This window comes from Callospermophilus lateralis, chromosome 11, assembly GCF_048772815.1.
Source record: "Callospermophilus lateralis isolate mCalLat2 chromosome 11, mCalLat2.hap1, whole genome shotgun sequence".
NCBI lineage: Eukaryota > Metazoa > Chordata > Mammalia > Rodentia > Sciuridae > Callospermophilus > Callospermophilus lateralis.
In genome coordinates this window covers 54,432,511-54,459,512 of record NC_135315.1, presented here as the reverse complement: position 1 = coordinate 54,459,512, position 27,002 = coordinate 54,432,511, and the positions used below count along the sequence as shown (strand labels likewise).

Below are 27,002 nucleotides of genomic sequence, written 5' to 3'. Positions count from 1 at the left end.
TTTGTGAACCCTTACAGACATCTCTCTTTGCTTCAGCTTAGCCAATAGCAAGACTGGCCTTATTCTCTAGGATTTGCAAACGCATGGAGAATGAGTCTTCTTTCAAACCTACTCTCTAGGAGGGAGTTGTTTCAGGCTATCAAAGGAATAGGAGACTGTGAGCTGCAGAACCTTCCAGAGTAAGTACCACAATCCTTTCCACAGGTGCAACCACCAGCGATTCTGACCTTGGATCAAGGGGGAAAACTGAACCTTCTGGTATCTTCTGGTCAAGGTCATTGCTTCCTGCTTTTCTGAGACCCGCCTTGGTGCCCTCACAGGTGGAGCCTACAAGTCTCCATGAAAATAACATACCCCATAATTTTCACTAATTGATCTGCCTCTCCTTTCCATCCCAGTGCAGAGAAGAATATACCTTGAAGTGTGGCAGGACCATATGAATTGCTTCGGTCCACAGCATATGAATGGTAGTCACTCGCATCATGTGAAAGTGAAAACATTGTCTCTGCTCCTCTTCCCCTGCTACACTGAATGAGAAGGTCAGTACTTTATAGAATAAAGCAAATCAGTATAAAGAGGTCTCATGAAGTGAAGACAGAGGTAGGGCCCTAAAAATGCAAAGAAAGCAAGAGATCTTGAAGCTAAGTCTCAAGAATTGTGTGTGTTTACAAGCATATGGAACAGACTAGAATGACATAGATAAGAAACCTCAGGATTTAACAGCCAAAGGAGCCAAAGGAGCGGGGAATCTGTAACCAGTAAGGACTTCGAATAATCCCTGGACCTCTGATTAATCTTGGCGAAGTTGGTGAGCTAAGGAAGCTGGGGAGCTCCTAGCCATTTCGGATGTGGCTACAGTAGACCATGGAAAAATCTCCTGTAGGGTCAATCCAGGAGTCTTGGCAAACAATGGACAAGGAAACTCCTTCAGAGAGCAGAAGTGAAACCTAATCAAGGAATCTTCCCCTAGTCTAGATTAGGAGTGCTGCCTAATGTCTAAAGTAATGCGTAAACTCAATGCCATGAGTACCTGGGCATTTGAAGTTACCCCCCACCTTGGAGAAGAAGTGAATGTATCCTTTATATTGCAAAGAGAGTAAAATTACTTTGGGTTTCCGGGCCACAGTAAACATTATTAGAGTTTACCATTATATCCTGTTTTCTTCTTCTTCTGGAGGACTGGAAAGATTACATCTCCCTGGGAGATCATATTCATCCTCTTCTTGGTGTTAGGCTTGGGATGCAACTTGCTTTACTCACTGATGTGATTAGATGTGATTGTCATTTCAGGGTGAAATACTCAGGAACCAAAGTCTGGTTTCCTTTTTTCTTTTTGGTACTCAACCACTGAGCCACATCCCCAGCCCTATTTTATATTTAACTTAGAGACAGGGTCTCGCTGAGTTGCTTAGCACCTCACTTTTGCCGAGGCTGGCTTTGAACTCCCCATCCTCCAGCCTCAGCCTCCCGAGCTGCTGGGATTACAGGTGTGAGCCACCAAGCCAGGCCAGTTTTCTTCCTTCTCAATTTTGTCAACAAAAGCGACTTCTTGTCCCAGTGCAGCCACAGGATATTGGAACCCCTGTTAGTCATAATTCCTGAGGTACCCCATGGAGGATATTTGCTTTAAAGGATTATCCAAACCTCCAGTAAACTGTTGTGTGAGGAACAAATATATATATAAATCTTTGTTGGTGTTCAGTCACCAATTTTTTTTTTTTTTTATTGCTGTCATTCCAGCGTCACCTACTATTACGATGACTATAGACCTCTTAAACTCAAAAGTCTAAGATGATCTACTCTGAACTCTCCTGTAAAAGTTCTGAAAACACCTGTCAGTGTTAAACCTTTAAGTGTTTGGGGCCTTATAAAAAGAGCTAGATCCAGAGGTCCCCAGGTAATGACAAGTCTCTGCTCCATACCATGGCCATAAATCTAGTCTCAACGAAGAGCTAACAACCCCACCAGAAACAGAGGACATATGTATATGCACAAATAGCATTATAAGGCAAATAATAATAATAATAATAATAATAATAATAATAATAATAAAGAATGGTATACCTGAAGACTCAGATGAGGAAAACTCTTGGAGGTTGAAGTGCATGAAGAAAAGTAAGACTTGTATAGGGCCATAAAGCAGGAGAAGGATTTCAAGTAAGTAAAAATGTGGGAAACCAGACATTTCAGGATTCATAGATGCAGAAAGAATCAATGAAAGGTAAGGCCTACAAGGAAGGCTCTCCATACAAGGTTGGAACCGAGTGAGAAGATAATCAGAATGACTGGAGAGGCAAAGAAACTAACGTGCCTAGGGAATGGAAAAAATGTAGGAATTGGAGAAACTGAGAGACACTCTAGGATCCTGAGCAGGAGGATGACTGCTAGAAACTCTATGGAAGGAACATGAACTTGGCAAAAAACTGGGAGAGGGTGAAGAGCAAATGGGTAGAGGCAGGAGCTCCAGGTAGGCAGCTATTAAATTAAACTGGAAATGAGTTGGGAAAAGTTTGCATTGAGGGAAGGGACAGATGCAAAAGAACCTGAGGATGCACTGAATGGGAGTCAACAGAATAAGCAGTGAGGAAGAATGCGTATCGGAAGAGTCAAGCAAAATGTGGTCCATGTTTTCTGCTTGGGTAATAGAGGAGAATAATGTCAATTCCTGTTCACCCCTCTAAGCAGTTGAGTTTGGGGGGGAAAGATGCAGATGCACCTTAGGAAATGCAAGTAGGTCTTTCCTTCCTTCACATCCAATGCCACTGCTCTGCTAAAAAGCTTTCGTAATGAAGTTCAACAAAAGGATCAGGGCTCAGAAAGAGGAACTTTAGATAGGTAGCTGGCCTAGGAATGGTTACATGACGATGTCCTAGTAAAACTAACAGACTTTAAAGGTGAAAATAATTCTCAACGTTTTAAGTAGGAAGATCAAATAATTTATAAGCTCTGAGGATCTGAAGAATTAAACTGCCATCAGACTTATGTAAAAAAAAAAAAATAGCAACTAGGGAGCAGAATTTTCAAAAGAGTCAGGAAAAGTGTGAACCTGGCATTTTATTACCAGGCAAACTTTCCTTCAAGTGTCAAGTCTACAGGACAACAGTTCAAGAGAGAATCGCACAGCCATGAACCTTTCTTGAGCAATCGACCAGATTAACTTCATCCAACCGAGAGATCAGTGGGCAGACTTCAGAGGAAACATAAAGGTGGCAAAACATTTTCCTTTTTACATTTGTTATACATTTGAATAAAAGCTATAGATTAGATATATTAGTGTGCACAGATCTGTGCATACACACATCAAAAGTTAAAACAGAAGTGGTTCACAAAGTAGACAACTGGCATACGTATGCAACATGCGCCAAAGGAGAAATGATCCAAAATAAAATAAAATGGAGGGAGAAAGGACACAGAAATAAAAACAGGATAAACACATTGATTATTGTATAAGCAAAAAAAATATAAGTTAAACACTGTTAAAAACTAATGAACTAGATAAAAAGATTAAGTTCTAAACACTTGAAACTAAATAGCAATAAAAAGTTAAGAATGAAGATAACTACTTTTGATATTTTAATTCACATTAAAATATTCCTAAGTATTTAAAATTTAAAAATTAGTTAAATATCAAAAAATGCACACCTTACAGAAAAGTTATTAATAAACTATTCTTGAAAAGCAGTATTCGCTGATGTTCTCACAGGAGAATTATTTCCAACCTCCAAAGACCAGATAGCCTCAACATTGTGCTTCCACAGCGCTCGAAATGAAGGAAAATTCCTAATTTCTTTTAGTAAAGCAAATAGAACATTGATGTTAAGCACATGAAAATATCACAAGAAATAAAACCATAGACGAGTATTGTTCATTAATATTAATACACGCTGAATGAAGTATTAACAAGCAGCATGCAATATATCCAGGTGGGATTTATTTTAGGAATGCAAAACTGAGTCAATATTAGAAAATCCACTAGTATTATCCACCATACTAGTTGATCTAAGGGAAAAACCATGATTATTTTCACAGATGCTTAAAAAACTTTTCAATACCTATTTTTGATTAATAAGGAAAAAACTCAAGAAATGGAAATTAAGTATTACATTTTTAACATGAATTAATCTACATCTACATATTTGTAAATCTATCTGCCTGCCTACCTGTCTATCAAGCTATCTATCACTTTCATCTGTCTATTTCAGTTCCAGAGACTGTATCTTAGGAAAGCTCTTGAGGTATTCACACTGTCAGAAACAAAGTATGCCCTTTATATCTATGAATCCTCAACACTGTGCTGGTAGTATTAAGCCATAGAATTAGGCAAGATAAATTGATTAGAATATAAAGAAGTAAAATTGCCTCTGTGTGCCTATGATATGACCATGAACCTAGAATGGCAATGATAAAAATAACAAACAATAAAAGAAATCACTTAGGTAGCCAGATAAATAGTTATCACATGAAATCAATAGCCTTCATATACCCAAACATAACCAGTTAGAGGATAAAATGGTAGAGAACCATATTTATAAATGCCAACAAAGACAATTAAATACATATTAATAAATCACATAACATATGAGCCTGAACCAGGAAAAACATTTTCCTTTTTATATTAATTGTACATTTGAATAAAAGTGATAGATTAGATGCTGGTACTCTAGCAAGGTTAATTTTCTGATAATCGTATTGTGGTTATAAAAGGAGTATTCCTGATTTTAGGAAGTATACACTTAAGTATTTAAGGGTCAAGGGCCATTATGTTGATAACCTTCTCTTTAGTATTTTAGACATACAATTATACATGCCTATGTATTTGGAAAAATACATAAAATATATATATATATATATATATATATATATATACATACATACATATATACATATATATAACATATATATAATGTTTGTATGCATATCTATTTTGCATGTGCATGTATACATAAAGAGAGAGACAGATAAGCAAAGATAATATGATAAAGCAAAGGTGATCAAATGTTAAAATTTGGGAAATTTGAAGGGAATACCGGAATTAATTCGCACTGTTTTCATAACTTTTATATGTCTAAAATTATTCCTCAATAAAAACATTTAAAAATAAGTGACAAAAAGTTGGTCGTGGACCTAACACTGGCTGCGTAAATGATGGTATGATAGGATGGATTATTAAACAGTCATTGAGAAGGAGAAACACTAAGCTAGCTCCACATGTGCAACTCTAGGCTCCGCCCCCAAGAATGGATTGATACTGTTATTGTGACAGTGGTGTCTTCATGAGGAGTGAGTTGGCACCCCACCTTGTGCACTTGTGCTCTCTCACCATGCACGCAATGCCCTCTGTCATGTTACAGTGCAGCAAGAGGGCCCTTGCCAGTAGCTCTTCTCAATCTTGGACTTCCCCACCTCGGGGAAGTTAAATATTATTTATAGACAACCCTATCTGTGGCATGCTGTCCCATCAATGCAGAATGAATTGAGATGAGGGCCAAGTAAGATGTGAGAAAGGGAAAAAAGTCAAACTGAGACCTGAACAATGGGTGTAGTGGTCCAGTGAGGACCAACAGGGATGACCACTGCAGACAGAAGGAGCCCTGTGCAAAGGTTCTAAGGAGGGGAGTCCTTGTTGGCAAGCATGCAGTCAGCAAGAAAGAATCTCCATCAGTAAGCAGGAGTTGGATGGCTTAGGGCCTTGAGTGCTATGTTGTTGTCCACCTAGGAAAAGAGGGAGAGTTTGTGCATAACACCTCTTAAGAGTTTTGAACTCAGCCAGGATATTTTTCTCAGTACTAGGGATTGAACACACTGATTACCACCCTTTTCTTTACGTCTGAAACATTTCTAGCTACACCCCCAGCCCTTTTAATTTTTTTTTTAATTTTTTTTGAGACAGAGTCTTGCTAAATTGCTGAGGCTGGTCTGCAACTTGTGATTCATCTGTCTCACCCTCCTGAGTAGGTGGGATGACAGATTTCCACTGCTCCACCTGGTTCAGCCAGTATTTTTATGTCAGGCACCACTATTCTAAGGGGTTAGGGTTAATATTTAAGATTCTTATTCCAACAGGCAGCATTCGAAGTTCTGTAAAATAGAGAGTCACAACAGATCTGAGCTCTAAGGTAGGTAGGTAAACTGGATTAAGCCAGGTTAAATCTGGGTAGAGTGAATTAGATCATTCTGGAGTGGGAGATAAGAGTGGATTCCCATGTAGGAGGTCTTTGCGAGTTGTAGGATAAGAAGGAAGAAAGGTACAGCCTGGGATGCTGGGCTAAGGAGGGGACAGATGGTGTAAAAATCCAAGGGAAAGTAATGGAGGGGTGATGGACTTGGGTGTGGGAGGAGAGGGAGACAGACATCAAGGCTAGTATTCAATATAGGGTGTTCTGCTTGAGCAACTGAGTAGCTAGTAGGGTGGAGAACACAGAGGCAAGAGCACACTGGGATTAAGGAGTCAGTGCACAGTTAAAACCTCTGCCTTCCAAATCAAGCAAAAAATCTACAACCACAGAGAAGAATCTACTTGATAAATTTGGGGACTTCTTAAAAGAGGTCTCATGAAAACTAGAAATGTTTCAGACGTAAAGAAAAGGGTCCAATGATAGAATTTGGGCAGAACAATAAGATGAGGGGCAAATGCTCAAAAGCCTCCCCAGAATGCATCAACTCACATATAAAAGCAGCAAAGAAAGCTGCTTATTCTGCTCCTAGAATTACCACCACTCTTGCCCAGGGCTGCCAAAGACTGTGCCTCCCTCAGTTCTAGTCCACCTGGATTCTGGCTTAGGTTCCACTCCCTCATTGCCCTGTGGTCCACATTTTTCTGACTCCCCCTTCTTTTCTTGCTCTGGGACCCACATCTTCATCTGCACAAGCAGGAGCTTCTGAGGAATCTGCCACACTCCAGTCTGTGCCGCGGCCCTGGATATTCAAGCTGAATGCATTCAGGCATACGCGTTCAATTGCTCTTAGTAAAAAACCAGAAAACCATTATGCTCCCTCAGAATTGTTCCCCCAGGGCAAAAGCAAAAATGATTCACTGGGAAGCAGATGAAGAGAACAAGGTTCCAGCATTCATCCTATTCAAGGAATGAATACTTTATAAGCGCTGGCCCCTCCGAAGCCAGACTGCACATTTATGAATTGCTGGTGGAAGGGCCTTCAGGTGTGAACTATGAGCAAAACGCTGTTAACCTCAGGGGAAATCATCTCTCTCCATCACTGTGTTCATATTAAGAGGGTCTTCTTGCTGGTACTTTGAAGTGCAGGCAAATAGGCCACCCCGGGAACACATGGGGTCCTCAAATCCAAAAGGTCACCTCCGAGAGAAAAAAACTCCCTGCTTTATTCTATGCGGTAATTCTATGTTCAGGAGGTGCCTTATCTTGAAATGATCCCAGAATATCAAATAAGGAAGCGTTTTATCAGTGCTCTGATTTGCATGAGGAAATGGACACAATGAGACATTTGCAACCTAGGCCATGACTGAGTGTCCACAGAGCCCTGAGCTCATGCAACTGCGTCCAGCTCTGCAGGCCCCAGCCACCTCCCCATCCCCCCCACCCCCTGATTCAGGCAAGTAAAACAGAGGTCAGGGGAGCTGAAGATCAGTTTGCTGTGTCCCTGTCTGCCCTCAGAGTCGGCCACACACAGAGACCTGCTATTCATGTGTTTACTTTGCTTCTTAGGTTTGTTCTGTAAAGCAGAAGAGTTAGAAAGGGAGAAGATGGTAGAGCAGGGGTACACAATTAGAATTTTTTTAATTAAAATTATTCCTCAACCAACATATAAAAACACAAAACTGCACATATTAGTAGGGTACCATGACATTGGGTAATGTTCAAATCAGAGTAAACACATCTCTCTCCTCAGACATTTATCATTGCTTTATGGTTTCTTCCAGCTCTTTGACATGTGCAGCATATTGGGATTATCTATAGTCACTTGACTGTGCAACAGCACCCCAGAATTTATTAATCAAACCCAGCTGCAACTTAGCACCCATTGATCAACATCTTCCCATCACTTCCTCCTCCCTTCTCTCCCTAGTCCCTGCCATTAGTTAACTCAACCTATATTTTGTGCTCCGGAGGATTTGGGACGCTATCTCCAAACTACCTTTCTAAGTCCGTTTCCTGTGGTCTCACTACAGGTGCCTGGGCTCTGGTCATTTTCCTGCTACTCTAGGAACATCTCAACTCCTATCTTCTGTAGGAAGCCATTTAGGACATCCTCATTCAGTGGCCATGTTTCCTTCCTTTAAACCCCTTCAGCACATCTCTGGATCTACTGCATGGAACTTCCCATTCACTTGACAGGAATCAGACCACCCAGCTTCTGGAAGGCAGATGTTGTCTTGCTTATCTTTACTCAACCAATATTTAATTTTGTGGAGGACACCAGGGACCTAACAGGTCTCCTTGTAGCACCCCCTCTGAGCTCAGGTATTTCTCTTCTCAGCTACAGGAGAACCTAGTTTCTAATCCACAAGGATAGCAAATGAATCTTGGAAATGGAGGTGACCTTGGAGACCATCGAGAAGGCCTTACCCAAATTAAAAAAAAAAAAATTGTATAAATGCTTCTCAAATTTTAATGTGTATTTATGAATTTCCTAGAGATCTTGTTAACTGATTGTGATTCAGTTGATTTGGGGTAGAGCCTGAAAGTATGCATTTCTTACTAGCTGCCCAACAGCCCTTGCTGCTGGATCTAGTTTTGTTATTCTACTTCTCTCGGAAGCTAGAACAAAAGGAAGACTACCTTGCCTGAGTGCTTAGAGGTCTGGTGCATGTATTTCTCTAGAATCTCCATAGCAGCTCTGAGAGGTAACTGGTACATATGATCTTAGCTTATAGAAGAATGTCATAGAGGTCAAGGTCACACAGCAAATGGAGGAGCTAGGAGTTGACCATGTCTGACCTCCAATGACTCTCTTCTTTTTGCCATTTTTTTTTCTTTCACAATGATCTAATGAGGGAAATTTATATCCATATTTGGAGGAGACTAAGACTGAGGCTGAGGTCATGATTCTGGGCAGGAAAGACTGGAATTCTTTATTCTGCCCTGTTAATAATCAGCATAAGAGCAGAGCCCCAGAATAGCATGGTTGTGTTCTAGATGGTGATTTCCTAACAATACCAGACTTATGCCCCACTTCTAGGACCCCATGGAATTCTGGTAACTGTTTATGGAGAGAGGTCCACATAGACCCTTGGTAGCGTAAAGCTCCTATTTCTACCATTTTCCTGTGATTTGACTGAGTCCCAAAGCTAAGGGTGTTTGAGACTCTTGGCAGTGGGAAGAAAATGAGGGGAGTCAATGCCAAGGTTGGCTCCTTGGGAAGAGGAGATTCCCAACTTGGATGACTGATCAGTGCCAGGAAGAGAGGTTGTACTGGCCACAAACTTGCTCCTTCAGCTAACTTGAGCCAAAGGTCATGGCAAGAGAGAGCTCAGATCTGGCACTAAAAAAAGGATTGGGGGGGAAAAAAAGAAGAATAAGAGCACAGAAATGTTAGACCTCTGGCTGGGCAAGCCAGCCTCTATGAAAACAGAACTTAATCCTCTGTCCTCTCCCAAAGAGATTTGAAAGATAGCATCAATACTCAGGGTGAAAAGCCTCATGTGATTTCCCCCTCTTGCCTGATAGAGAGCCAGGTTGGTGGCATTGAAGAATAAGGGATGCATTGATGATCCCAAGGTCCAGAAAGTCTTGTCTCTTTTCTCATTGCTGAGGGTCATGGGAAAATTTAGCTGTACCCAGGTTACTCCTCCTAAGTTGAATATACATGCACTTTACAAGGAAGAGCTGAAACTTCCCAAAGCATAGAGACTTGCAGTGCATCCTGACTTGCATCTTTTGTCCTACACTACCTTTCTTCTTACATCAACCAGCAGATTGTACTAGTAGACTGGTCCAGCACCTGCATGGTTCAATGGGAGCAGGTCCATAGGGAAGCATTCAACAGGGACATGCATGGGCTAGGGCTCAGCATAGGGCCTGGTGCATGGAAATTTTTCTCTGTGACATATTTATTAAAGTAGTGTGAGTTGGGTAACAGCTTAGATGCCCCATGAAGACAACAGTCTCTGTGTCATTTCAACCCAAATACTCTATTTGAATGAGGAGATAAGCCAAAGAGGGATGAGGCCCATTTCTTTGGTCAGCTTGTACTGACTTAAGAGGCGGAAGACTGATTGCCTCAAGTGGGTCTCTGAAGATAAACTGGGTGGTGCTGACTTAGAGGTGAACTTCGTGGGTAGTTTGGGAAGTGGGTCCAGGACGCTATGGTTTAATTGTTGCTGAAAGTAAACTTGGGGGGAACAAAGTGCTGAGCAGGATGGAGGAGAGTCAGAGCATCCTTTCAGATTTCTGAAGGGTCGTGCATATTTTTGTTAACCAAAGCCATATGGAAATAGGAGTTTTGTGGAATAGTGGCCTTTAAGCAAAAATGGCTGAGCTTGCAAACAGAGGTATCCAACTTTGAAAGATCTCAAAGGCATTGCACTGGGTTTTGCTTTTGCCTTAATTCTTTTTATTTTGTTTGAACAGAAGTTATATCAGGAGATGGATCCACTGGGTGTAGGTGGAATTCACCATTCACGCAGCTCCATCCTTGCTAACAAAGCAATCAGGCCCCATACAAGGTTGACTCAATTTTGAACAAAACATGAAACCATACTGATGCCACGTATTTTTCATAAGGGCAATACTTAGGGACAGCTCTGTGTGCTGGCCAGGATCATGTGAAACACCACTGAATAAAGCTGAGCACACCAAGTTAATGACTGGTGCTCAGTATTCCGACATGAATCAGCAGTGAACAAGCCGAGAGGACACAAGGGAGCTGTCCCACGTGCACAGACCAAACCACCAGTCGATGGCTTAGAGCTTCGGTGCCCTCAACTGTGAATGAAAGCTTCCTCCCGGCTCGGCTCCCACTCCTTCCGCCCACCCCTCCCTTGTGGACAGGAAAGAATGCCCCCAGGAAGTGAAGCCTCAACAGAGGCCATTCTCTGGCAAAAACAGGTCCAGCCCTCTCCCTCTCTCTCTCTCTCTAGCTGTACTGCGGGCCTCCCTGTTACCATGGAGATAGGACGCCTTCTGAGCTCCACGCTTTCTCTGGAGTCCAGCCTTCAAATACCTTAGTATAGTCCAACCCACTCACTCTCTTGGCTCCCCGGACTGAAAATCTCAAAGCTATGGATTCCTTTAGTCGAATGACTCAGGGATCTCCTTGCCACAATCTACTGATGGTCGGAGGGTTCTTGCTCAAATCCTGAGGTGGGGGTGGCAGCCTGTGGTTCCACAGAAGCCTGTGCATCCACATCCCTCCTTTCTTTTCTAAAGAGAAGACCTGACTTCTTCCCTGTCTGAGATAAGACCACAAGAGCACCCAGTCAACTGGGCTGGTGGGAGCCCAGGAACATGGCTTCAGGGGTACAAGTAGATCAGACCAGCAGATGGGCTGGGGAAGGCGTGTGGGAAGACAAGCGTGAGCCCAGACCTCTAGGAGAGTGCTGGGTAGAAGGTCACAGGGCAGTGGAACCAGAAGAAGCTGAAGGAGGTTCCTGAACTAAGTTCCAGTGAACTTTTCCACCGTGTTTAACCACAGTTATCCTCTGCCCTTCTCATGACCCAAAACTGCACCACCTCAGAAATCCTGCACTCTAGCATTCCCCCAATCTGGCCCCAAATCTTTCAGACTTGCATCCCCCTGCCCTTGCCCTCTAATTCCTGCTAGAAACCTTCACCCAGAATTATCATTGTATATCTTTACATTTTCCAAATGTTCAAATCAATTCCTGGCTTCATTCCCTTCTCAGGGAGTCAGTAATAAAGGAGGTACCATTGGGTCAGCCTCTGGGACTCCCCCAGCTCTGCTGCTGTCCCTGCTTGGATCTGTGGGTTTAGACTGCCACAGTACCACCCTGAACTCCTGTGCTCGGCGAGATTCCCAAATTGCCATCAGGATTGTCGCTTTGCCAGCTTTGATCTCATCACCCGCTTCGATGTCCTTATCCCTTTCTTAACATTTAATCCTCTCCCTTATTTTCTGCCTCAGATCCCATGGAGCATTGGGCTGGGCAGCAAGACTGGCCATATCCAGCCTCATCTCCATGGATTATCATTTAAACAGGAAAAGGGATCTGCTCAGGATCCTTCTGTGGGATCTGGAAAGGTTCTCATAGATCAGCAGCTTCTCACATTCTCACCTTGTCTCCATCTCCCAGGTAACCTTAGGGCAGCCCCAGCACCTGCTTCATGCACGTGGCCCCCCTTCGTATTTCTTCACCCAACAAGAAAGTTTCTACCTCAAGCCTTTCTGTTGCCTGTGACTGGTCTCTGCATGTCTCCGTTCAATGACCCCCTTATCTGTCCAGAGTAGCTCTCCACCACAGCACTCCCTATAATCTTACCAGCTTTAGTTCTTCTCCTTGCACTTACTGTTGAGAATTTATTTTGTCAGTGTCTCCCAGTGGAATGTGAGTTTTCCAAAAGGATGGATTCTATGTTGTTTACTTTTGATTATTCCTTAGCACACAGTAGACCTCTTAAATATTTATCAAATATAAAGAGTTCTATTGCTTGGAGCATTTGATGTTTCAGGGTGAACCACCTACAAGGGGTAGGGTATAAGGGTGGGGAACCAGGCAGTTGAGAGGTCTTGGTAAGAGTTGCTGGGTTCTGTTTGAAAAATCCAGATTTGTAGTTCCACCCCATGGTTTGTAGGTATGAGAAAACCCACCTCCAAAATGGCCCCAGTGTTTGTCAGCTCTTGATGTTCTTGTCCCTGTCCCTGTAGAGCTACCTCCCATCCTGAAGGGAGCTGGCTTGTGTAACCTGTCAGATATTATGAAATAATGGTGTGTAAACATTTAGGCTTGGTCATGAAAGACATTGTGGCATGTGACTTTCTCTTTCTTGGATCACCCAGCCACTATTCCACGGAAAACACTCAAGTAACCCATGGAGACGAAGGTCACAGGGAGGGATGGAGGCAGAGGCACCCTGCTGATGGCCAGCACCATGTGAGTGACTCATCTTAGAATCACATACACTAGCTCTAGTCAAGCCTTCAGATGACGCAACCCCACTGGACGCTGTGACTGCAAATTCAGGAGAGACACTCCCCTCAATTCAGAAGCACCCACATTTCCAACCCATAGAAACTATAGGGGGTAATAAATATTTATTATTGTTTTAAGATGCTAAGTTTTAAAGTGATCTGTTTCACAGCGATGGGTAATTATTATGAAGCAAATAACATGGGGGCTTGCAATCCCAGGTTCGAGTTGATCCGAGTGTCTCTAAGATTGTATTTCCCAGTGGTTAACCGTGCAGCCCGTTTCCCTTGGTCGGTCCCAATTTAATTCTGCAACTTTTCGTAGCCAGAAATGCCACCTGTATCCTTAATAAACTTTATTTAGACACAAATAGACACAACAGAAAGTACATACACAGATACAGATTTGTTTTTCTCTATAGGATGAACAAACATCACAGAAGGATTTAAAAAGTAGATGCATGGAATGTAAGAAAATATTGCAAAGTTCCTTGTTCACTCACACTGGGAACAGACACATATTTCAGAGGAAGACAGGGATATACTCTCCCGACAACAGGATTCACATTTGGTGGATAACAGCACACAGGTGTTGGGAAGGTAATCAAGGAGTTAGGGATCCAGTTACTCTTGAGGTGACAGAATGCTCACAACACTAGTAGGACGCTTGTTTAAACAAAAGAGAGAGTGGAGGAGGATTCTAGACCCCCTGCCCAGATGCTCTGCAAGCTGTCAGCTAGGTCTTAAAGCAGCTCACAGAACGCTAGGTGAGCTTTCATCTTGCAGCAGGAAGGTCTGCACCACCTCTAGATTTGGGTCCACATCATAGAGTTTTACAGAAACACACTTAGGATGCTGAAACTCTCCACATGCACGCTGGCTTAGAAACCCACAGTACAGGACATTGACATCAGGGTATAGAATGGGACTTTCGAGTAGAAGGGGAATAACAGCCCCGAGAGGCAAACATACACTTGGCAAATGCTGCCACATATCCATTGGTAGTGTCTTCCCACCACGCTGTTTGTGGTCCCTTCCCATGGGGAGCCATGAGCATCTCAGTCCTGTTCCCCCGCCATGGGCAGAGCAGGATGGATGTCTCTCAGAAGTCTATTGACCTCTAAAGTCACACCTGTGACCTCCTGGTCACTCCTGTCGGAAGCCACGCATGTCCCCAGGACAAGCTGCCATGGAACCACCCCACTTACTCCTTCCTGTCTTGGACCAAACCTCTGGCCTCCATACCATCTTCCAATTTTCAGACCGGGGTTCCCTAGGCAACCTCTGTATTTTTAGTAAAAAATGGTTTCCACTGTACCCTTCGTGTGTCCTCTTCCTAACGTGACAAATCCAGATGAGATGAAGTTATGGAGATCGGGTCCTCCACTTCGGTAAGCATCCTTCCCATAATGCCCTGCAAGAAGATGGGGCACAATTACCTGACGCATCCACCACATCAAAACAGAAGACAATGGCAGCTCCATCAACCAGCAGTGAGTGATGGTGCACTTAGGTTCAAATCAGCAGCTGAGTCAGAAGGCAGAAGGACTCAAGGAAAAATATAATATATATACAATATATATTACTGAGAATATATTTCTATATATATATACACACATATACATATATACACATATATACCTTTATGTGTATATATTTGTTACTGTTCAACAAAGAATAACATCATGTTGAAAGCAGAGAAGGGAAAAAGGAGACACATGAATTGATTTTGGCATTTCTAACCAAGTACAAAACACCAGAACATTCTTGAGAGATGCTCCTCAATTGACAATAGGGTTGCCTCTTGATAAACCCAGGGCAAGTTGAAACGTCCCATGATGAAAATTCATTTGCAATGTCTACCCGACTGAACGTAGCTCAGCCACACAGCAGACTGAGGATCTGCTCTTTCCCCTTGTGATCGATCCCATGGCTGACCAGGCGGCTGTGGCTCACTCCCAATGCCTAGCATCACAACATACTGCTAGCCCAGGAAAATAAATCAAAATTCAAAACGCAAAGTGTGGTTGCTACTGAATGTGTGTTACTTTTGTACCATTATAGTAAAAAAAAAAAAAAAAAAAATCTCCACCCTAGGTCAAGGACATCCTGTTCCTGTCCCACCTTCCTTCTTTCTCTTTCTTGCCTTGTACATTTATTTTCTTTCTTTCAAAGCATGCAGGAGTGGGCCTGATGGGGACCGCTCTGTTTGTGAATGTTTATGAATCATACACAACCTATGGGATTACAGGCTGGTAACTTAAGAAAAATCTAACAGCAGCTGAAGCTGGCAAGTCGAATGGGGGTTATAAAACACTGGGAAAATATTTATGTGTTTTCCTTTCTTTAATTTCTGCAATAAGACTGTATCTTCCATCAGCCAGATGCAGACGTCTACCTATAGGATGGGGGTAGGAGAAAGGCCAAGGGCAGGGGAATCACCGTGGGAGAACAAATTCAGAGTAGGAAGTTAATATTTTATTTCTGGACACTCAAAGTAGGGTTTTATAATATTCTTGAAATACAGGCATTGTAAAGAAAGAAAGAACTCTCTAACTGCCATCCTGAAGTAGGTACATGCAAAATTGGAGAAAAAGTCTTTTTTCTTTTCACATTACCAAAAGCATGTATGAAAAATTCTAATTATAATAATGTGTGGAACCACTTAAGATATAAAGTTAAAAAGTGGATAGAAAGCGGGATTCTAAATGTGATAACAGTGCTGTAAGAATTCAAGCCAGTTGCGCGCACAAAAAAAAAAAAAAAAATTGAAAAGATTGAAAGAAAACTCACAAAGATATTGTCAGCTGCCTTTGGATAGTTAGAACATGAGTGTTAATTTATTTCTCCTTTCAACTTGCCTATATTTTCCAGGTTTTTCTAGAATGAATATGAAATTTTTCTAATCTATATAGGCAAAGTAAATGTCCAAGAGAAAAATTCCTGATAAGTGCAAACATAAAACAAATCAATTTTTCTTAGCCGGGTACCCTCTAGAGCAGTAGATCTCAACCAAGGGTGAATCTTGGAATTATTTCGAAGCTCTCAAAAATATAGATACCCAGACCAACTCCCAGGGAGTCTAATTCAATGGTGGGGAGTGAAGGCTCAGACAGGGGTATTTTTAACTCATGGGTTTCCAACTCCTCACTGTAGGCAATGAGGACCGCTGCCCTAGCATAAGTGGAGAAACAACCTAAATTGAGTTTATTTGGGTGGGTTAACTGGGACCACTATAGGTACACCATCCACTATTGATGTGCACAACTCTGAAGCTCTTCCTCTGGAGGGTAGAGTCTGGCCCCAACTCCTCCCTTCTTATTCCAGATCTCAAACCTAAGCCCACATCAGAATAAACAGGAAAGCTTAAAACAGATGGTGGGGGCCTGATTCGGAAGATGTGGATTGGAGCTCCTGAGTTTGCATGTCTATCAAGGTCCCCGCTAATGCCAGTGTTGCTGGTCCAAGGAATCACACGCTGACGTCACTTGTCCTGCAGCATGAGTATCAATGAGCATTTTACTACTGGTTCCCTGGACTTTGAAATAAATTACCTCATTCCTCAGGACATGCAGCTTTTCACAAAGAACACTCTTACTGTAAATCTCTGGGGTCACAGCATCTAGTTTCATAGAGTTGTCAGAACTGAGATAAAGACTTCTACCCAAAACCATGTCATGTGACAGCTCCAAGCATGACTTGGGTACCCAGAGAAATGCATCTGCCCTAGAGGTCAAGGGATGTGTGGAAGATGTGCTCCCAAACTCAGGGAGTGCAGGGACCCTGCTTCGGTAACACTCTCTCCCCACCTCACCAATAACAGAACAGAAGAAACAGAAGGAACAACTCTGAACCTTCATAAATTATGATCTTTGTTTGTTTGGGGTTTTGTTTTTTTGCAATGCTGTGGATGGAACCCAGGGCCTTACACATGCTGGGCAAGTACTCTACCACTAAGCTATATCCCCAGCCCAAAACTCTCATAAATTTGAACCTCATTAATTCACAACCTGTGATACATCCTGCAGGATTGGGGCTGGTTTATTTTTGTGCTTCTTATAAATAAAATTTTTGATAAACAAATCAATACCAAGGAAGATGGAACATAAAACAGGGCCTGTGCTATTTACAAATCATTCTTGTCTGTCAACTGGAACAGGGTCCCTCAGGACTAAGCATCGCTCTAACGCTTTGGGGCTCTGTTTGTTTGAAAAGGAACTGAAGTTTCCGGATCATCTACTTGTTGGCCAGGCAGAGGGATGGAGCTCTTGCTAGTACAGCTTCTAAAATATATAATAATTTAGCAAATGTTTTTTAGTATTTTCACTGTCTACAAAGATCTTTTCTATACCCTATGAACATTTCGATCAATACCGCCTGGTAGGTGGTTTATTATTATTTCCCATGTAATGGATGGGGAAATTGAGACCAAAGAGCTGAACTTGGTAGACGATTGAGCAAGCACTCGTACCCAGGTTCTCTGACTCCTAATACCATGTGCATTCTATTGTGCACACCCAGCTCTGTTGAGAGAACAGAGCTGTGTCACCAGAACCCTGGGAAAAATGGGAGCCAGTCAGTGGTAGATCCTGGATCTCTTCCAAGAATTAACTACCTTCCAAGTCCATAGTCTTTCTACAACCTCAACCCTATGGCCTGACCAGTGTTTCTTCTCTAAGACTGTAGTAAGGACATGTAGTGAAGATGTGAGTTCAGGAGAATTCCATTTGGTAGCACCCAAGTCCACAGAAGTGAAAACTCAGAGGTTTTGAACTTCAAGTCTTTAGGTTCTGAATGGAGATAGAAAGAAAGAAGGAAGGAAGGAAGGGAGGGAGGGAGGGAGGGAGGGAGGAAAAGAGAACAGAAGAAAAGAAAGAGAAATAGATATTGAGGTGTAGAGGCAGGACCCAGGACACTGGGGCAGGAATAGAGAACTGTATGGTTATATCAGTTTAAAAATATCGAGTTAAACAAAATGAAAAGCTACTTGAAAAACAAGTCTAAGGATTTTTCAAAGGCCATGAGCACTGAACTCTCTCTGGAGCCCTTCTTTTTTTTTTTTTTTTTTTTCCAACTGCATCTCTTGGGACACTTTTTGAGAAAGCTGCCCTTGAGGTTGAGGTGGAAAATGTAGAGTGACAGCTTGATAATTTGTCTGAGCAGTGGCACTCAAACTTGAGCATGCACTAGATCCCCTTGGATGGGACCTAGATTGCTCTTCTTAAGCCCCAGAATTCCCAGTCTACTAGGTTGAAGCATTTTTAACAAGTTCCCAAGTGAAGCAGATGATACCCATTTGGTACCAGGACCATGTTTCATGAACCACTATATTAGGGCTAGTGACAGGTGAGTTTTTTTGGCGGGACCCATGGACAAGGTCAACAATGATTTATTTACATGCTCTGTACCTCCCATGAACCAGGGAATTATGAAATAAAGAGGATTTAGTAAAAAGTGAAGCTCCATGCAGGTGGATAATCAAAAGAGAGAGGAGTCAATGTCATCTTTGTTTCTTGATGATGTGTGGAGCTGATGGGTTGGTATAAATGGTATGAATAGGTATCACAGAATTCATTAGCTGTACCACAGAGAGCTACTGCCTTCTCTGTCCTGTAGCAACAATCCTGGGTCTCGGCCCAACTGCCAACTCTCAGGGCCAGAGAACAAAGGAGTGCAGACTTTGATCAAATTGCGATTACACAGAAACAACCATATATCCAACAGAGCTCTAAGCAAAAGGAAGCAAGAGCATTGTGAAGCATCCCGGTAAAGTGGTGTGAGCACTTCCTGTATCACAGTTGAGACAAATACAGACTCCATGCCAGAAACAAGGGTGGTTTCGGGCTTCAGAGCATGACCTCTACCACCTGCTGAACCCAACTGTGCAAAGCAGCATCTAATGATGTTTCTACCTCCAGTTCTGCCACTGCACCCTGGCCTTCACATTGACAGCCCTTCCCAAAGCCAGATAGGTTTTATTCTAGCTCACTTACTGCCCAAGCTGCCTTGACCTCCCATCAGAATTCCATACCCTTCCTAAGTCTCAGCAGAAGCCAGAAGTCAGAGGGACAAGAGACAACTGACCTCCGGCAGGAGGCAGATTAAAGCCAAGAGAGGTCCAAGGCTGAGCTCCTGGAGTGGTGCAGTGCTGCTGGCTCTGATAAGGAAGTGACCAGAGGGGAAAATTTCTCTGTACAGGAGATTTAATGCAAGCCATGGGAGGGGGGAAAATGAGATACGATCTAAATGAGGCTCTCTGTGAGATTCAACAGGGTTGCGCATCTGTGAAATTAGATCAACAACCATGGGAGGGAAACAAACCAATCAGGACTGTTTGCCTGGATTTGCAGATCCAGACAACAGAATGGATGCAGAAGGAAATTGGTGATGTAGCATCCAATGAGAGAAGCACACCGTGTTCTCCGTGCTGGGAAAGGACATTGAGAGGGAAGGCAAGTTCTTGCGGACTAAAGGATCCAGGAGCCACTCAATGTAAGACTCCCAGAGGAGAGGCGGGAGGGATGGTTCAGAAGCAATAACTAAAAGTTAATAGTATGTGTGTGTTTTCTGAGCAGTTGGACAGTTTAAGTTCTAGATCCAAAAAAAAAAAAAAAAAGAATCAAATATCAGACTATATATTAGAAGGACTCCATACCTACACATGTCCTGATAAAATGCCTTCATAAAATAAATAAGAAGATAAAAAAACTTAAGCCAATTGCTTATGATATGAAACCTATAAAACATGAAGCAACCTTCTTTAATGTTTTGAGACTTATTTCCTTGCAAGTAAGATGATGTACTGGTTGAGGAACAATCTTATCTAGAACTCAAAGGACAAGTGTACACACACACACACACACACACACACACACAATGCATGTGTATAATTCATACTATATATTGTTTCTAGATTAGTATTGTCAGTGCTATTTAAGGGTTCACTAATATTTTGAATTAAGATGTTTTTATTCCATTTTTCTTACTAAAAATTCATTGGAAATAATGAAAAGAAAGAACAATTTAAAAAACTACTAAAAAAATGTCCAGGCTTTTCACTAAACAGAGATAGAACAATATACCTACATATACACACAGAAATATACCCAAAAATATATACACAGAAGTCAATTCAAGGAAGGCCAAAGACCTAAATACAAAATAAAAGCAAACCCTAAAAAAATGGTAGAAAGGAACATAGGAAAATATATTAGTGATCTCAGAGCAGGATGTAAGATTCAAAAGGTACAACCTAGAGAAGAAACATTGGAGAAATTTTAAACCATGATACATCGAAAAATTGTGAAACTTGTAAGTCAAAGACTAGAAAATACATTTATATCAACATGCAGAACACATAAATAACTCCCAACTAATAAACAAGAAAACAATCCAAATAGAAGAAAATAAGCAAAAGAAACAAATATGCAACTCACAGAAAAGAAAACCCAATGGTCCAATATACATAGAGTAGGGTTCAATTTCACAAGTAATCAGGAAAATTCAAATTAAAACCATAATGAGATGTCATTTCACACCCAGTAGAGTGGCAAAAATTAAAATGCCTGAGACTACTGACATGGATAAGCAGGAAGTCTTGTTCACGTACCTTCTGGTGGGGATGTAAATTGGTACAACTGTTTTGCAAAGAACTTGGGCAATGGGTAAGGAAGTTGAACGTGGACGTATCTTAGAACTGTCCATTCTTTCTGTAGGTACATGCCCTAGATAATCCTCACACATGTGCATAAAGAGCTTTGCACCAGCAGGTTCATGTGTGACACTGGTTTTAATACAGTCGAACTGGAGGGGGAATCTCTACTCCAAGAGAAAGTGATAAACAGCAGTATACTTGTATAATGCAATCCTGTACAACTGGAGAAATGCAATGCAATGAAATGAAATGAACCAGAGCTCTAAATATTAGCAGAGACAATTCTCAGCTATAAAGTTGAGCACATAAAAGCAAACTGCAGAAAAAAATAGAGTGGTATGAGATAGGGCGAGTTTTCAAATATGCAGTATAACTCTAAATTGTTTAAGGATGTGTACATAGGTAGTAATATACAAATGAAAGATGTTCAGCAAACCCAATAACTATAGATTTCAAGATAACAGATAACTTCCGTGGGTCAGAGGTAGAATATAAGACAGAAAGAACACATAGGAGTTACTGGATTCTATTTTTTTATGCTGGATAGCTGGAGACAGCTTCAACTATTAAATAATGTTTATTTTATTTTTGTTTATAACATAAAATGAGATGATAGGTGATAGATACTGAATTGATAGATGATGGATGGATGAATGGATGGACAGAATGGTCAACTGTTTTTGGTTAAGTAAGTGTTACTTGAGGCTTTCACTCATTCTCAAATTACCCTTCAAGGATAAAGGTAACCAAGAATCTTCAGTTTTAAGAACTTGGAGACTAAAGTATTCTTGAGTCCCCACTGTGGGGTGGGGGTGGGGGATAATAAAACTAGGTGATGATGAAATCTGTCAATCAAGAGGCAAAACTACAGAATTTCTAAAGCCATGACGGCATTTATTTGTGATCTTCAAGGAGCACAGAAATCTAAAAATTCATTGAGAAAAGATCGGTAAATTAGATGACATGCTTTTAAGCATTTAATGAATTGTCTTTATGGACAGACACAAAGTTAAATGAGGCTGGAGTAGCTCTGGGAAATCTGGTGTGCAAACAAAACAATAAAAATACACTATGGAGATGAAATAAAACCAAAAGCAGCTTCAGGGATGGGAAGAACTGTTCTCCATCTTCAGAGCCCGCTTGAAATGCACAGTGCGACCTTGGAACGCACCTGGAACTGGCCTCTGGGAAGCAGGGTGATCTGGAAGGATGCTCAGGCCCGCCCTGCAGCCCCACGCCTGGCCAAAGCCTCCCTATGGAAGGATATACTGCAGACAACAGACGGAAGCCAGACAAACCCTAGGGACAGATTTTGAACACATGAAATAAAGGGCTTTCTCCTTTGCTTACAAAAAGCTCAAGCATATCAATCTAGAAAGATGCACACCAACTAGAAACAGTACATTAAAAAAAAAAAAAAAAGGAATATGCAGTTACTCTCATTCCTACCCCAAAAAAGAAAGGAAAAAAAAATTCAGGCATACACACACACACACACACACACACACACACACACACGTCTATCAACCTTAACTACTAATTAAAGAAATGCAAATCAAAATAGAGATCTTTTTTCTAAAAAAAACCAACCATTTGCCAAGACCTAAGAATTCTACCATCCTCAATGCCAAGGGAATGGACACTCTCATTATCCCTCATAAAAGCATAAATGGGTAATGCCTACTTGACTTATTTTCCCTCTGCCATGAAATTTTCCCTACAAAGATGCACTCAGATTTTTCCAATATTTATGAACCATGATAAATAGTCCAGGATGGACTGCAGACAGTTTTTAATCAATGGGGAATTGACTAAACTGTAATGGTGGAAGACTATGCAGCTATACAAAAGTATGACGCAGAGCTATACATGCTGTTTGGGGAAGATTTTCAAATATAGATAGTAAAAAACAACAACACAATAACAAAGAACAGCAATGTTTCGGTCTGGTTCCTTTTTTATAAGTAATAATTTTTAAAAATTCATACAAAGAGAGTATCTATAGGCACGCTGCAAGGAAGACGGTTTATATAATGAATTTTTTTCTGGAACTAATCACGCACACAAACTATTATAAATTTCTTTAATTTGGGAAGAGAGACAAGGATGAAAGGAGAGAGATGTCTCCCTTTGACTTTTATTACTGTTTACTACTTAATTTTCCTAAACTGGTATGTTCGTTAGGTTTATTTTTAGTAGTATTTGTGAAGTTTATCTGAGATTATGAAGTGGGGTCATGGGCCATATTTCTGCTTCCCTCTTTGGCTTCTTTCTAGGAGGAAAAACTGCTAAAAGTCATTTTATAAAAAGAAGTACAAGGGTCAGGAAGGGAGAGGTGCCCACCTTTCCTTGTGTAAATGACAAGTCACTTATCAATACCTGCCACACCGGAGGGTGGTGGGGATTAAATGGGAGATGTATAAAGTGCTTCCTCTAATGCTCTGCACCATTAAAAGCCCTCAAAAAATGGGAGCTTCTCTTGCAGTACAACCACATTCTTTCCTCTCTCCCAGGCTGGGAACTCTCAGGGGTCTTCTCACTCTGTGTGTTCCCCAAGCTGACCTCAGGCCAGAATGTCAAAGAGAGGGAGCTTCAGAGAGTCCCAGGTTGACCATCTGACCTGAGAGCCCTTTCCCTTGGAGAAACCCTGGGGTTCCTTTCAGTTCCCAAGAAACTACAGCCCTGGCTCTGCAATGGGGAGGGGGCTGTGAGTCAGGATACCTGTGCTCCTCTATGCAGACATTTTCTTCACTAAGGCAGTTTCCAAGCCTGCCCTACCAAGCTAAGTGGGGGCAGAGCTGGTCTTTCTGTGCTTTGCTCTAACAGGGACTATTTTCCAGTTTAAGAATCTCTCAAGTAACTCCTGGAAATGTGAGAATTCTAATGTTTGCTCCCACAAGGGCAGTGGGCAATGTCTTTCAATGCTTGTAGAGTTGGGCAATTCCAAAGATCTCCCCTCTGGGGTTTTTCCTCTGCCTAGGCCACCCCCGTAGGCTGAGGACCATTATTAGGGACCAGTCCACCTGGTGAAGTTAGATGGACACAGTTGTGAGAGCTCCGGAAAAATAATCCCAGATTCCCGTGAGGTTTGGGAACTGCCTTGCCCAAACTTCTGACTGAACAAATGAGTAAATAAGCCCAGAAAGGAGAACAGTAGCATTCTCAAGGTCACAGAGGGAGATATTTTGGACTTGGACTTACTGACTTTCAAGACAGAACTCTGTCTTACCATTCATCCTTTGGAAAGCAGAAGATCTTATCAAATGTAGAAGAATGGAGAGCTTGGGTAGGATGGGACGAAGCCAATAATAACCTAGAATACTCTTGGATAACCACTCAATGAAGGGACCAACCCACCAGAAAGTAATTCATAAAAAAAAAAAAAAAACTCCTTTCACTACAAATAAATGCATCCCCCCATGAGTTTTGTTGATGACATTTTTAAAAACCTGATCCTTTGTATTTGAAACCAAAACCCAAATAAACAAACAAAAACATAAACATATGCTGTGGGGCTGGGGTTCAGTGCTTGCCTATATGTGTGAAGCACTGGGTTTGATCCTCAGCACCACATAAAAATAAATACATGGGAAAAAGTATTGTGTTTATCTACAACTAAAAACATTTAAAATAAATAAATAAATAGATGCTCTATGGAGATCTCTCACTGTGACCAAGGGCAAAGAAGCAGGGTAGACAAGGACAAATTCTAAATCAACCTCATCTACTACAACTGAGAAGTTCAAGCAGGGCAGGATTGGGAATAAGATCTTTCTTTTTAAATAAAGCATTACATAGTCTAAAAATAAAAGTTTGAAACCCACACTTCTTATGTATCCTAATTATTTTCCAAGGGAATGGCGGGGGGGGTACTGCTTGTTGGTGGTATTAGTATTAATCCTTAGAGATCTTTAAAAAATTTAAACCCTCTATCTAGCCTTGCCAAGACAGAATCAGGATGTAGCATCTACAGGAGGGTTTGATGTCACCTTTTCTAGTCTCTGTATGTATCAATGAGGAAACTGGGGCTGGGGAGGGACCATGAGCAGTTCAAGGTCATAGACGGCTGGACTCTGACCTCCCAGACCAGAACTCTTCCCATTGCACCACAGAGCCCACACAGCCTGCTCCGCGTTGGAGGAAATGGTGTCAGGGCTGATTTCTATTCCAGGAGACCCCAGTGTGCCATTTATTTTCTCTTCAGATAACGTTGGCTGCAATCCCTTGGAAAGATGCCCAGTTTTACCAAATTCCCATCCCTGCAATCAGTATCTCAGTGCTGGCTCATTGTCATGAGCAGGACCCTGGCCAGGAAGGGTCCTGAAGAAGACCCCAGCAGAAGAGGCAGAAGATGCAGGTGCTCTCTGCGGGGAAGGATGACTCTTCCTCTGCTCCCAGCATCTTACAAGATTAGGTTTGACCTCAGGGCTCCATTAAAACATGGAGTGGTCAAGTCCCTCTTGTTATCACCTGCAGAGGTACAGCGTGCTAGCCCGTGGGGAGAATGAGACCTGCTTTCTTCTCGGTTTCTTGACTTCTTACACTCTGCAAGAAAAAAACACTGAGCTTCCTATGAGTGCATCCAAATTAACGGAGTTTAATGAAATGATCTTGAGAAACTGCCACCACCTTATATAACGTGCTCATGTGCCTTGGGACTGAGACGTTGGCAATTAGTGCCTTTTATTATCTAGAGGAAAATATGAATGTTTTTCTCGATTTTTTCAGATGAGTAAACAGACTCAGAGAAGTTAAATAATCATCAAAGTCACAGAATGACTAATCCATAGTTTAGGATAGACTCTCAATCCCTGGGCTGTCTATGCTGGGAGTTCCTGTTCCAGGAAAGCTAAGCCCGAGGTGCCAAATGACTCCAGACACGTCTCGTTCATACACAGGGAATCCTAACCTCCAACGGCCAACAAATCACACCAGCTAGGTAGCTCTGGACAAATCATTCATACTTTCTAAGTAACAGTTTTACTTATCTGTGAAATGGGTATAGCGTGCCTCCCTCATAAATATATGGTGAAGAGTAAATTAAATGCATGAATGCATATAAAGTGCAGAGTATTTATTCAATCAATGGCTATTATTACTAATATGACTAGAGGACATGGAGACGTCCTCAAATGTGTTAAATATTTCAAAATACTACAGGGAGGAAGATGTAAGAAGGAGTCTTAGATTCAACGTTATTCAAAAGTTCCAGGAATGTCACCTCTACCCACTATTTCCCTGAGAGTACCTGGGCTCCCAATGGTGGTATCACTCTCCCCCAGAGGTTTAGGGTACTTGTTCCAGTTTTAGTGGACAATGCACTCGAGGAGGCAGAAGCAGAATATTCTTGAACCTAGCTCATCTCACATCAAAAAGGAAACGGGCCGCGGACACCTGCCTGCACAGGGTTTCCCCTGTGATCCTGTGACCCTCATTTCCTGTTCATGTGGGTCGAAGCACGTCCTTGGTTTAGAAACAGAACTTTGCTTAGAAGGGTAGTGTTCCAGTGATGGCACTTGTGTGGGGCATCTGGTGGCATTTATCAGCTACTGGATCTAGTTATTTGGAAATGTGGGTCACATGAGATTTGGGGGTTTCAATGGATTCAACTTTGAGGGGGTGAAGGAACTCCAATTTGGTGACTGCTCTGTCGGCTTTTTGCTCAAAGAACCCCCACCTCTTGCAAAACACTGAAGAGAGACCCTCTTAGACAGAGCAGGATCAAAAATTACACAGGGAAGAATTTGACAGGTGGTCATTTTTTCAGACTTTAAGTCCTCAGGGGAAGGTGATTTATTCTATGGACTCTTTTATCCTGAGCCAGCCTTCCCTCCTCATCCAGTTGAGACACATGGTCTATCATGGCCTATCCGTGTAACTATCCCCCACCTCCACCCCCATTCCACAGGCTTGTCCAGCAAAGCTATTGGCATTGAAGGTCTACCAGTCTGCATGGAGTAGCAATACAACTTCGGGCCAATTATTTTCCCTCTGTAGACCTTCATTTCCTCCATTGCAAAACGAGATAATTTCCTCCACTGTAAAATGAGATCAGCGACAGAACTTAATGAAGGTTTGTGATAATTTAATTAATTAATACCTGGAAAGGGTTTAATAAGACTTAACTAGACGTACTTAAGTAGTCAATAAGTGATTGTCATTGCCACTCAAGGTCCAAGCAAGTGCATCTGGCTAGGAAAAATGATGCACAGTGCTCAAGACATGTCCTTATTGCTGGTGCCACACGGATACGTCTAGATTAAAAGCTCAGCTCTGCTTCTTGCTA

At 41.9% G+C, this 27,002-nt stretch overlaps 1 protein-coding gene across 3 annotated transcripts in view; it reads right to left on the bottom strand.

Annotated features, from left to right (window-relative positions):
* The window catches only part of Shisa6 (shisa family member 6), a 279,709-nt gene that overhangs the window by 138,548 nt on the left and 114,159 nt on the right, over nt 1–27,002 (bottom strand). For 2 of the 3 annotated variants that reach the window (XM_076871187.1, XM_076871188.1), the window contains exon 3: nt 14,381–14,476. The exons of the other annotated variant lie outside the window; for it this stretch is intronic. In XM_076871187.1, coding sequence (XP_076727302.1) covers nt 14,381–14,476 — 96 coding nt within the window. The remainder of the gene's footprint in view (nt 1–14,380; nt 14,477–27,002) is intronic. 3 annotated transcript variants of the gene reach the window in all.